At 36.3% G+C, this 13,619-nt stretch overlaps 1 protein-coding gene across 1 annotated transcript; it reads left to right on the top strand.

Moving 5' to 3' along the window:
• Nucleotides 1-10,530: 10,530 nt before the first annotated feature.
• On the top strand, nucleotides 10,531-13,297 carry LOC107645672 (protein DEHYDRATION-INDUCED 19 homolog 3). The gene is made up of 5 exons (XM_016349745.3): nucleotides 10,531-10,843; nucleotides 10,983-11,125; nucleotides 12,064-12,141; nucleotides 12,298-12,569; nucleotides 12,979-13,297. The coding sequence occupies exons 1-5, from the start codon at nucleotides 10,765-10,767 to the stop codon at nucleotides 13,085-13,087; spliced, it is 681 nt and encodes a 226-aa protein (XP_016205231.1). The 5' UTR covers nucleotides 10,531-10,764; the 3' UTR covers nucleotides 13,088-13,297.
• Nucleotides 13,298-13,619: the final 322 nt, after the last annotated feature.

Below are 13,619 nucleotides of genomic sequence, written 5' to 3'. Positions count from 1 at the left end.
AGGAGAAGTCTATATACATAGATATACATAACAAAATATCAAAATATAGCATCCCAACTTTGCTTGTGGAGAAAATCCAAACGTCTAGCAAGGTGCCTCTCGACCTGCATCTGAAAATGATAACACATGTATGGAATGAGAACCGGAGGTTCTCAGCAAGGTAAAGGTGCCCACGTACATAAGAGATAAGGTCCCGAAAAAGCTAGAAGCAATTCTAGAACTTCGATACTCAGATTTAAAACTCAGAATTATATATTGAACCAGAGACAAGTCCCTGGACATGTCTGGTAGATCTTGGACAGTCCCTCCGTACGCGCATCCCCAAAAGTCTATGCATAGCTTTATAATCATTCATCAAATTTAGCTCATTGGGGGAATTTTCTGGGAGTTAAAGTACCTCGTCAAATCTTGCGACGTAGGGTCAACAGAGTACCTGGAGCGAGTGGTGGCTGACCATTACATTTACCCAGGTAAACTCGGATCTCAGATAAGTAAAAGTGCATAAGCCAACCAATAATTCAATATCAATCATTCATTATCAATTCTGTCATCATTCATATCATCATTATCATTTCCTCACTTAACCAAAAATCATTACTTCAAAACCTTTCTTCACCGTCAAGTTAACTCGTTCTCTAAGCTTTCCCCTCTCCCTATGATTAGGAACTAATTTTGGAACTTTAAAAGGTAACTATAGATGTTTGGAAGTTCGAAAATTGGTTAAAATCACAAAAATTCACTTTTCCCCAAAACAGGGGTTCTGAGTACGCATGCTATGTTTCGCGTACGCAGGGGTGTCATTCGCCCAACTCGTGTTTAGGACTGTTGTCCGCGTACACGAGCCCCTCGAACAGAGGAAATGTCCCGCGTCACGTGTTACTTGCCCGTGTACGCGATCCTGTAAAATTCCCCTTTCGCGTACGCATGCACACGCTCATGTACATAGGATGACCGGACAGAGCCCAAGTCCACGTCACTTGTATGTTCGCGTACGCATCTCCTCCATACATGCTAAAAAGCTACTAAGTCCTGCAGAATTTGCTTTTGCACACCAAACTTCTGATACGCATAAATTTTTTGTTAGAAATTGGTTTTTATCCGTTCCTCGAACGGTGTAAACTTCACGGACCCAATTTTAATTTAAAATAAGTTTGATAGATATTGAGAGTTTGAAAGCTGAGTTATGGCCCGCAAAATCTGGTCAAAAATTAAGTTTCACAAAATTTTACCGAACCTCTATTTTTACCAAACTTTCATTTTAAAACTAATATATACTCCTTAAAACCACACCCATTGTGTATAAAACAGGATTACAACCATTCCATCTCTTCCCCTTTACATTATTTACGCAGTTATAATGATTTTTACTCCAAACAACCCCAAAATCATACAACGTAACTCATCATAATATATTATCATCATCAAACACCAAAATCATCAATCAACAAGATCATCATTCATTAACTGATTCTCAAGATAATTCCATATTTCCATCAAGGTTACTAAACATTAACATACTTACACATACCTTGGCTGAGTCCTCACTAATGGAGAAGCACCTCAAATATTTTTGTTCCACAACCGTCCATGGCTCCAACTCTAATCCAATAATAAATTCAGCTCCCAAGGTTCTAATTCAAGCTCCCAACATCATCAATTTGTCTCTAAAACACAAAATTCAATCTAATTTTATACAATACCACTATAATCAACATAGAGTTCATAATTCCAAATATGGCACAAGGGTTGGAAGGTTCATACCTTACCCCACAGCTATTTCTAACCAAAACACTCCAATCCCCACAAGCTAGCTTGATCCTAACACATCAAAACCTCAAAAATCTCAATTCCCAAATAGCCAAATTTCAAAATTAGGAAGGAGAGACTATGTGTGCATGTGAGATATCCTTACCAAATTTTTTAGTGGGCCTTGTAGAGCTCAATGTGGTGGTCGTGTGGCCACAAACAATGCGGCGACCGGAGCTCTCGATTGAAAGTTATATGAGATTGAAATTGAGTAAGGGTTTAGGTTAGGGTTCCTTGTGTTCCTCCCTTTTCCAGCGTGAAGTGTGATGAATGGGAATGAAAGGAGCTGAACTTGTCATTTATATGTTGAGCCATGGACCTAGTTTGGGTCCGGTCCGGCTGGTTCGGCCCGTTGGCCCGGTTTTAGGCCAAATTCTTTAAAATTAGTGTCAAAATTTGTATTTTTAATATTTCTAACTCGTTGGATTAATAAAATTTAATTTCCTTATTTCTTTGGTTAATAATTAATTTATTGGCTAATTATTTACTAATTATGTAGGGTTTACATCCTACCCACAAAAATAAGAACTTTGCCCTCAAAATTCAGATTTAGTTACCTGAAAAGAGGTGTGGGTAGTCCTTTCTTATTTTAGATTTGAGTTCCCAAGTGTGTTATTCAATTATGGCTTAACTCCAAGAAACTTTAACCAATAAAACCTTTTTCCCCCGTAATATCTTCACACTGGTATCGTCGATTCTGTGCGGTGTTACTTGGAGTGTCAAATCCTCTTTTAATTGCACTGATTTAAGTTCCAGAACATGGCTGGCATTAGGAGTATACTTCCAAAGCTGTGAGATGTGAAACATGTCATGCAAGTTCGAAAGATGCGGTGGTAAGGCTATTCGGTAGGCTATTGTTCCAATTCTCTTCAGAATCTGAAACGGACCGATATAACCAGGGTTCAGCTTCTTTCTCTTAATCGCTCTACCCACTCTTGTGGTTGGGATAGCCCTTAAGAATACATGATCTCCTTCATCGAACTTTAAAGGTTTTCACCTCTGATCGGTGTAGCTTTTGTGGTGGCTTTGAGCAGTAAGCATTCTATTTCGGATTTTCTTAATTTGTTTGGTAGTTTCGGCTACTAACTCAGGCCCCAACAAACTCGATTTTCCAGCTTTATACCAACACAGTAGAGATTGGCACTTCCTACCACACAGAGCCTCATACAGAGCCATTCCGAGGCTCGGATGATAGATATTCCACTAGCGGCATATATCGATTCCAGCTCGCCGGTTAGTCCAGAATGCAAGCTCTCAACATATTTTCTAGGGTTTGAATGGTCCTCTCCGTTTGGCCATCTGTTTGAGGATTGTATGCCATACTTAAGCTCAACTGAGTTGCAAACGCATGCTAGAAAGCTCCCCAAAATCTTGAAGTGAAACGGGAATCTTTGTTAGAGATTATGGTGGTAGGCACACCATGCAACCTTAAAATTTTCTTGATGTACAAGCGTGCTAGCCCTTCCAAGGTATAATTCATCTGAACGGGCAAAAAGTGAGCTGACTTTGTCAGCCAATCCACAATCACCCAAACATCATCAAATCCAGTCCGAGTCCTTGGCAAACCTGACACAAAATCCATTGCGATACTTTCCCACTTTCATTGAGGAATCTCTAAAGGTTGAAGGGCTCTGGATGGTTTTTGATGCTGAATCTTGACTTTTTGACAGGTTAAACACTTAGAAACATACGATGCCACATCTTTTTTTCCTTCCTAGCTACCAAAACATTGCCTTCAAGTCATGGTACATCTTGGTACTTCCTGGATGGATCGAAAACTTACTCCGGTGAGCTTCCGTTAACACGTCTTGTCTTAAACTTCCCACGTTCGGTATACAAATCCTCCCCTTATACCTCCACACTCCTTTTCTATCTTGTGCGACTTCTTCAGGTTTCTTTTGTTCAACTGTTTGTAACATTTTTCCCATTTCCTGATCATTCAGCTGAGCTTTATGAATCTCAGCCTTAAAGTCACTCGAGACGTGCAACTGACTCAAACATACTTCACCTACTACTTCCCTTACGCCAAAATTCAAGTCTTTAAAATGTTTCAGCAACTTTTCGTCTTCAAGCATCATCCATGCGACATATAATGATTTTTGGCTTAAAGCATCTGCCACGATATTTGCCTTTCCTGAATGGTAATTTAATTCAAAGTCATAATCTTTCAGCAGCTCCATCCGCCACCTCTGGTGCATATTCAATTCTTGTTGATCGAAAAGATATCTCAAACTCTTACGATCGGAGAAAAACTTGAAACTTGACTCCATACAAATAATGCCTCCAGACTTTCAGAGCAAACATAACCGCAACGAGTTCTAAATCCAGACTTAGATAGTTCATTTCATGTGGCCTCAATTGTCGAGAAGCATATGCTTCGACATTACGGTGTTGCATTAGCACATACCCCAGACCTTTCAATGACGTGTCACAATATACCTTAAAGGCTCATCAGGTTCAGGTAACACAGGTACAGGCGCAGTAGTCTGTTTCTGCTTCAGAGTTTGAAAACTCTCTTCGCATTCCGATGTCCAAACAAATGGTGCATCTTTTCTGGTTAGTGAAAGAGGAGTTTTGTCGGCTTAGAATTTCTTCTCAATAAAAGAAATCACTTCGTTGCAAGTATAGTTCCAAACCGACAAATAACCCTTAATCAAAGTTTAATTTTGCTTGTCACAAGTTCAACCGAATAAAATTAATCGAGAGTATTGCTCCCGGGTCGTTCTCCCTAGGAATTACAATCGATTGCTCAATTATTGGTTATGAGTTTCACGGGGTTAGGTTGATGATGAGACAAGAAATTAAAAAGGCAAGAATTTAAATGACAATAAAGTAAAGAAAACAATTAAAGATAACAAATACTAAAAAGAGTCATTCATGGCAAGGATTGAGAATCAAGATTTTCTATCCTAGTCATTAATCATAACACAATAATTATCAAGAACTAAAGCCTATTACGTTATCTTCAACATCGGAAGAAAGTCAAATATGCCTAGTTAATCCTAATCCATAAGTAATGTTAATGGAAACAAGATTAACTAGCAATTCTAGATCACCAATCTAAATTGGATATTAATGACTCAAGATCACCTAATTTTTCTTTCCAAGCCAAGAATGCTAAAAAACTACTGTAAACCTAAGCCAAGCATTTTATCAAACACTTGGTGTGCATAAAAATAAAAGCATAATGAATTGCAATAAGAATAAAATCTACTACTACCAAATGCAAGAAAATAACAATAACAACTCAATTAAACATCAATGACATGAAAACATAAAATTGCATTAAAGAAAATTCAAATCCAACAATAGCGCATGAACATGAAAATGACATAAAAGGGAAACTAATAATGTAAACTAAGAGAACAAAGATGTAGGAATAAGAAATTGCAAGGAAACAAAATCAAAGCAACAATTAAATTCTAAACCTAAGAGAAATCTATCCTAAATCTACCCTAATTTCTAGAGAGAAGAGGAAGCTACTCTCTCTAGAACTAACCTAAAGCATATTTCCTACACTATACTAATTGCTCCCCCCTTCTTCCTTCTTGATTCTGGCCTCAAATACTTCAGAAATGAGTTGGATCTAGTCCTCAATGAGCTCAGAAATCGCTCCCAGCATGTTTCTTTAATGAGGTCACGTGACAGATGTCACACGTACATGTGGGTCACGCGTACACGTCGCTTGACGATACTCTAGTCATGCGTACGCGTGGGTCACGTGTACGCCTTGCATGACATATTTCCAAAACTTCATTTCTTCATGAATTCTTCACTTTTACTTATTTTTTCTTCATTCCTTCAATCCAATCTTTGCCTTCTAAATCTGAAATCACTTAACGAACACATCTAGGCATCGAATAAAATTAAAGAGGATTAAAATTAGCAAATTAAGAGCATAAAAAGCATGTTTTTATGCATAAGCACAATTTAGGAGAAATTCATAAAACCATGCTATTTCATTGAATAAATGTAGGAAAAGTTGATAAAATTCACCAAATTCAACACAAGATAAATCACAAAATTGTGGTTTATCAATCTCCCCACACTTAAACCAAGCATGTCCTCATGCTAAAGCATGAAAGATACAAGAAAGGGGTATCAACATTTATTCAATGTAAACTATCTATAAGTAGCCTATCTACATGAATACAACTACTTAGTCAAAATAATTTAATTTCCAAGAATTCATGACAGACGGAAAATTGCCGATTAAGAATTTATAATGAAAACAGCGTTGCAAGTATAGTTTTTAACCGACAAAAATTCCGCTTATCAATTTAAAAAGAGTTGTCACAATTTAAGAATAAAATACTGGGAGTAGAATTCCCAGGTCGTCTCCCAACGAGTTGACAAAAGAGTGCAATTTATTGGTCAGGAATTTTCTGAGAAATTTTAGAGTTGGAGAACGGAAAAATAAAATAATTATTAATTAAAGCAATAAAAATCAATAAGAGGTTTTATATATTTGAAATAGAAAGCCTTGACTGGGAGAGGATTAATCGAAATTTCTATCCTTGTTGAAATTTCTCAAGTATAATAGTAAGAGGTTGTTATTCTACTTAGTTATCCTTTACTTAATAAAGAAAAGTCAAGTAACTAACCAACTCTGATTCACAAGTCCTAATCCTCTCATAGGGAAGGATTAGAGTAAGTGACTAGAGAGTCAGCCAACAACTTCCAATTACAGATTAACACTTGAGCATTCCAACTCAAGGGTCTCCTATTAATCAACTCCCATGTCAAGTTGGGAGTCTACTCCATTGACATGAGTGCCATTTTCATAAACATATAAAGGGAGTGAAAAGAAGACATGGTAATTCAAATAAAGTAATAACAAAAAACTAATTAAAGGTAAAAATAACTCTTTGCATTAATAATTTCCAAAATCGAAGATATCCATATGTAACTCTAAACCAACTGAATGGAAAGTAAAAGAGTAAGGGAATAGGAAAGCAAACTGTAATGATAAAGACTTCAAACGGAGGTAGTAACTCTTCTCAATATCCAATTCAAAAGCATAAAACTAGAAATCTATGAATGTAAAGAACCCCTAGAGGAAGTAGTGTTTTTCTCTCTAAGATTCAAAACTAAAAACTAAAATTGTGTAAAAGTGAATATGTGTTGAGTCTCTGCCTGTCCCTTGGCTCTAGTCTGTGTTTCTGGGTCGAAAACTGGGTCCAAAACCAGCCCAAAATTGCCCCCAACGTCTTCTGTGATTTCTGCACGTGGCGCACATCACGCGTACGCGTAAGTCACGCGTACGCGTCGATGGTCTTCTGCGCATGTCACGCGTGCGCATCAGTCACGCGCACGTGTCACTGTGCAATTTCGCTTGTCACGTGTACGCGTTAATTACGCGTACGCGTCGCTGTGAAAAGCTTCAAGTCACGCGCACGCGTGAGCCATGCGTGCGCGTTGATCCTCGCTGGTCATCTCCTTTGTTTCTTGTGTTCCTCCCATTTTTGCAAGCTTCCTCTCCATCCTCTAAGCCATTCCGGTCCTATATAGCCTGAAAAGACTTAACACACAGATCACGGCATCGAATGGTACAAAAAGGATATAAAAAAATACACAATTTAAAGGCTTAGGAAGCAAGTTTTCAATCATATAACAAAATTGGGAAGGATTTGTAAAAGCATGCAATTCGTATGAATAAGTGTGCAAAGAATTAATAAAACCACTCAATTTAGCACAAGATAAACCATAAAATAGTGGTTTATCAATCTCCCCACACTTAAACATTAGCATGCCCTCATGCTAAGCTCAAGGAGACCAAAAGAATGAATGGGGGAAAGTAAGACTCGTGCAATGCAGTCTATGTAAATGAATGCAACTATATACTAAGATGTTTTTACCTACTTGGTTAGAAGTAAACAAGTTCTCCAAGACAAACAAAAATCAGATTCCACTAATTCAAATTACACAATAAAAGACAAGTAAACTTGTAAGAGGATAGCTCATGAAAGCAGAGAACATAGAATCAAGCATTGAACCCTCACTGGAAGTGTATATGCACTCTAATCGCTCAAGTGTCTAGGGTTAATCCACTCTACTCTTCTCTAGTCATGCTTTCTAAAACTTTATTCTTCATCTAACCAATCAACAAATATTTAGTGTACAAATGCAAACATCATGAGGTCTTTTCAAGGTTGTAATGGGGCTAAGGTAAGGGTGAGGATATATGTATGACCAAGTGAGCTATAATATGTATCTTTGACTAACCTAAGTTCTCACCTAACACACACACTCTATATAATTCTAAAATCATGCCTAGCTACCCAAAAATCCCACTTTTGCATCACATACTCGTGTATCAATTTTTAATTTCATCACATATGCATTGATCTTTTATTGAACTTAGTATTGGGGTGATTTTATCCCCTGTTCATTTATTTCTTTTTTTCTTTTTTTTATTTTTTTTATTTATATATATATAAATGAAAGCATAATATATCAATGCATATGGTTTTTTCAATTTTCACATGAGTAAGCACCCCAAATTCCCAATATTTTTGTCAATAAAATACAACACATTCTCATCAACCCAAGTTTCCATAATTTCCCACACTTAGTTGACACACACTATCTTAAACTAACCAAAGATTCAAATCAGGTAATTAATTGTTTTTCCGCTTAAGGCTAGTGATGTGGTAATATAAAGAACAAATGGGGATTAAAAGGCTCAAAGTGACAAACAAAGGTAATTGGAACGGTAGGCTATTTAGGGTAAGTGAGTTAGTAACAAATGATGGCCTCAATCATATGTATGCATGCGAATACACTAAACAATGGACATATAGAATGGAACAAACTATAGATTGCAATCATAGAGAAGAAAACACACAAGAATAAAAAAATCATGGTTAAATAATGTAACCATATAATTAAGCTCAAAATCTCACAGGTTGTGTGTTCTTAGCTATAAATCATATTCCAAATTACAATCCTCAAACAAGTTTAACACAAATTTTAATTTGAATTAGTGAAATACTATAAAATAAGGTCTTGAAAAGAAACTCATTACTTCAACCAAGCAAAACATACATGCAAACAGCTATTATCATGCAATCTATCCTATTTAACAAAAGAAAAATCAAATGTTGGTGTTAAAAGAGAGAAAAGGCACTGATTGATAAGCCTACTTTGTACAGGTCTATCGTCAGGAGCTTACAATATGCAACATTGACTCATCCTAAGATAGTATACTCTGTCAATCGAGTCAGCCAATTCATGCAAAGGCCTCTTTTTACACACTGGACAGCCGTGAAGCAGATCCTTCGATATTTTTCGGGTTGTACCTCACATGGTTTACTCTTCACATCAAGCACTGATTTTCAAATTTTGGCTTTCTCTTACAGTGACTGGGCCAACAATGTGGATGATCGCCGATCAACGAGCGAATAATGCGTCTATGTAGGATTGAATCTTGTCTCATGGGTGAGTAGAAAACAACACACGGTCATCAGGTCGTCGACAAAGGGCGAATTCAGGTCACTCGTAGATACAAATGCAGAGATCATATGGCTTTAAAAATTGTTGGGAGAACTCAAGGTTGAATCCTCCATGCCTCCGACCATCTTCTGCAATAACCTTGGCGCAGTTATGCTAACAACAAACCCTGTGCTTCATACTATAGATCAAAGTATTTTGAGGTTGGTTTGCATTTGATACGGGACATGGTTACTGGCAAGCACCTATATGTTGTTCATGTTTCTCTTCTTTCTAGATAGTGGATGTATTTACGAAACCGCTCTCACATACCACTTTTGCATTATTTCCTCTATGTAACACTAAGTTTGAGGGGAGATATAGATAGTATAGTTAACATAACAAATATAGGAAGCCATTAGAACCTGATATAAAAAGTTTGTTACGAGTCAATTAGAGTTAGTTTAGTTTGCTGAGGTTTGTTACGTGCGTATTATATAGAGTCATGTATCTGATATATTATATAAGCATTGACATGTCAACTTGTAACATTTGATCAAGAATATAATTCATTACTTTCACCTTCAAAGATTCCTACACTTTCTCTGTTTCCTCTGTTACGTTCACAGACAGGAACCACACTATTGAGTTGCCTTAATTATCTGTCCTGTTTATTTCTAGCTCAGAATAAATACCAAATATGGCATCCTAAGTAATCAATAAGTTCAAAATTAAAACATGCAGTGTCTGGTTGTGGTAATACCTAAATAATGTTTGCTTTTAGCCAGTGTTCTTCTTATGTGAAATTAAAAAATGATCGTTAATCAAATATCAAATATTAAACTCAACTCTCTGATTCTTTCCTATGTAAATTATTTATGACTAGAATTTAGAATTTAGAATTTAAGTTTTAAAATTCTATATTTAGTTCTTTTATCAAATAGCTTTATGGATAGTGTATGAGTTATTGAGTTTGCCGACAAAACTTTTCTATTTGGTCTGGGATTTTTGGTATAGGGCTGAACTCTAGACTCAAACGTGATGAATACTATATAGAATATTACAAATGGATTTGAGTTGGGCTTAATCTGTATATTTGGGCTTATGATGATTGAAAGTCTCTATTATGGGAACTGGGCCTAGTTGAATGGACCTTATAAAAAATTGGAAATTACTTAGAGGTGGTTGAGGATGGACATTGGACGGTGGTTGATGACTTGATGCGGTCTTGGTCTTGAAGGGGCATTTCGGTAAATTCATAAAATAACTAGAATTCGTGCTGGCTAAGGATCCACACCACAAGAAGGAAGCGCGCAGTGCAAATTGCAACCCCAAACCGAACCAAGCGAAACTCCTTCGTACTTTCCTCCCCCTTCTCATTTCTTACACACCCACACACTCTCTCTCTCTCTATATATATAACTCACTCACTTACACACACAAATACATAGTCGTCTACTTCATTTGCTTCTTCCTCTTCTTCTTCTTGTGGTGGTTGTTCCAGTTCCTACTTCAATCGCAAAACCAATGGACCGCGACACTTTGGGTTTTCCCTTCGGTACTGCTTCTAGAAGCTACCCATCCAGACACAAATCCCGTTATGCTGGTATTTTCTTCTTCTTTATAACACAGTTTCGTGGGGTCGAAGCAAAAAAGGTCCTTTTTTCCTTTTTGGGGTGTGTTGTGTTAGCTCAATATTTAACCTTTTTATTTATTTATTTATTTTGGTGGGGATGTTGAAGCAGAGGTGTTCGAGGATTTTGAAGAGATGAAAGGGGAAGATGAGTTGAGGACGGTATATCCATGCCCGTTTTGTGTAGATGACTTTGATCTTCTCGAGCTTTGTTGCCATATTGACTTGGAACATTCTCTTGAACCCAAATCTGGGGTATTTTATTCGTCTCCCACCTTTTAACATTTTCTTTCCTTTTCATTTAAAAAAAAAAAAAAGATTTACCTTTTTTTTTTTATGTTTTCTGCTTTAGTTCTATTTGATTATTATTAATTAACAACAATAGGATTATATACATGGTAGGATATGAATCTATATTCTTGAAAATAATTAGATTATTCGCCTGCGAATTATTAAGTCAATATCCTCATGGTAAACATAAGAAACCGCGTCTTAGGGCTTTTTTCACAAACCAGCTTTTACTTTTTTGACAATAACTTTATATAAATTGTTTTCAGAGTGATCACAACTGCTAAAAGTTAAAAGGCCAACTTGGTCCTTCATGTTGTTGCTTCTTTATTACTACCTAGCTGTAATCCATCCAACTTTGTATTTTTCTCAATGATAAACATATTTCAGTTTAACCACTAGGTCTTACAATTTGTTGCAAATATGTTTGTTTGAAAAGACTCCATTGTGCCATTTTGCTGCTTGGAAATGAATGTTCTTTTTTTATAGTTTATATTTGAAAACTATAAAAACTGTTACACTCTTTAACTTGTACTTCATGTGGATACAAGAGATGATAACTGAAAACAATTTTAACAGACAAATAGCACATGTTTGTCACATACTCCCTCTGTTCGTATTTATCGATCACTGTCACTTTATAGCATCGTTGTAACGGATTTTTAATTAATAATGTTATTAGACACACATCTTAGATCAATTTTTCTGGTTGACAGTAACAGTTACAAATTAAAAGGGAACAAAGAGAGTAAGAAGCAATTGTATTCAAAATGTGGAAATAATGACCTAAGCTTAATCTCTCTCATACAATGTATTTCTGTGTTAATTTATCATTTGCTACTATCCATCATTGTACTTGTTGGGTTACACTCAATTGTGTTCTCTATCTTTATATCTACTTGCAGATTTGTCCTGTTTGTGCGGTGTGGGTGGGGACAAACATGGTGGATCACATAACAGCACAACATGGAAGCATAATTAAGATATCCTTTCTCATCCATTTGATAAAAAAAACATTATATTTACCAAATTCGTTTCAATTATGGTCTCCTTTTACCAAATTCTTTTACAGTGCTTCTTTCTGATGTTCTTTGTCCTTCATTTTGTTCAACTGTTTTGCTTCCTTGACTCGAGACTACGCTCAGCTTAAATCAAGGCGCTATAAAGACTCATACCCAAGTCTCTCATTTCTGAGGTGCTCTAAGGATATAGATGATGGACAGTGGCAATCTTTCTCGGATGGGTTATCCCCTACAATATCTACCTCTAGCTCCAAGGCAGCATGTGATCCATTTCTGTCATTTTTATACGGTGGAGCTGCTGCCTCCGCCGAAACCGAAAATGTGGGGCCTGACTCTTCAAGTGAAGTAAGCACCGAAGAAACACACTCAAGCGATACAGTGATAGAAAGGTACCATATTCCTAGCATATTCCTATCCTAACTTTTCAACTTCTTGTCTTACTATATTCCTCATCCATTATCTAGTTGTCCTTGCATTGATGTAAAGGGGGAAAAAAGAGAAAGTGGAGTGGGGTGTTTTTGAGAAAATAAGTCATGTTGTTAAGGTGGTTGATAGTAGCTACAATTCAAGACTTTCTTAGACTACCTGCACTTTAACAAGCACTTTACCTTGAAATTGCTAAATGTGTTCCTCTAATCCAGGATGGCTGAACCCTAATATAGGATATGATTATTTGTAGTTTTTTTTTTAAATAGAATAAATAAATTAATGCACTTGAGTACTTGACTATAGCTTTCAAGATGGTGATGACAATACTAATGCCGAGGCAAAATTTTTTTCCTCCTTTCATTATTGCAGAGATGTTGTTCAGCCATCTTTATCTGACAAAGACCAAACAGAGAAAGCACGGCGTAGTGGATTTGTACAAGAACTTTTGATGTCTACTATCCTTGATCCAGACTTCTGATTGAGACTAGTGGCAACATGTTATATTTAGTTTGATGAAAAGAAAAATAAAATGAAAAAAGTATTAGTTTCAATCTTGAACATGATTTTAATTATGGAATCAATGTTTCTGTTTGTTAGTCTTGTTACATATACATCGTATAGCTGAGGTAGAGATGTAGGAATTAAATGTAACGTATTTTCAAGGCAATGTAATTAGTAGTTTATAACATTTGCACAGCTCCTTCTAGTTACTTGCTTAGTAGCTTCCGAGTTCTTACCCTTGCTATGGGCTGGAACCTATTATTATTTTCAGAATCGCATGTATAAAAATGTATAATGAACTAATCATCTAAAACATGGTTTTAATTTCTGCCAATCAGGTACTTGGGCAATTTCAGTTTATTTTTGCCTTCACTATCTTAAAGAATTCACTTTTAATAGCATGTGATTAGATGTTAGAGGTTTTTTTTTAATCCTAATATCTATCTAATCAAGTACTTGTAAAAAGATGGTTCATTTCCAAATTCGCTATCTCAACAAAGTCACCTTAA

The sequence above is a fragment of the Arachis ipaensis genome, chromosome B6 (assembly GCF_059453495.1).
Source record: "Arachis ipaensis isolate K30076 ecotype BB chromosome B6, ASM5945349v1, whole genome shotgun sequence".
In the NCBI taxonomy this organism is placed as follows: domain Eukaryota; kingdom Viridiplantae; phylum Streptophyta; class Magnoliopsida; order Fabales; family Fabaceae; genus Arachis; species Arachis ipaensis.
The sequence above is the reverse complement of the archived record's forward strand: the minus strand, read 5'-3'. Positions and strand labels throughout refer to the sequence as shown.

Coding starts and splice junctions, on each gene's coding strand:
- LOC107645672 (XM_016349745.3), top strand. CDS start 10,765: ATGGACCGCGACACTTTGGGTTTTCCCTTCGGTACTGCTTCTAGAAGC. Junction 10,844..10,982: donor ACACAAATCCCGTTATGCTG/GTATTTTCTTCT, acceptor ATGTTGAAGCAG/AGGTGTTCGAGGATTTTGAA. Junction 12,142..12,297: donor AACATGGAAGCATAATTAAG/ATATCCTTTCTC, acceptor ACTCGAGACTAC/GCTCAGCTTAAATCAAGGCG.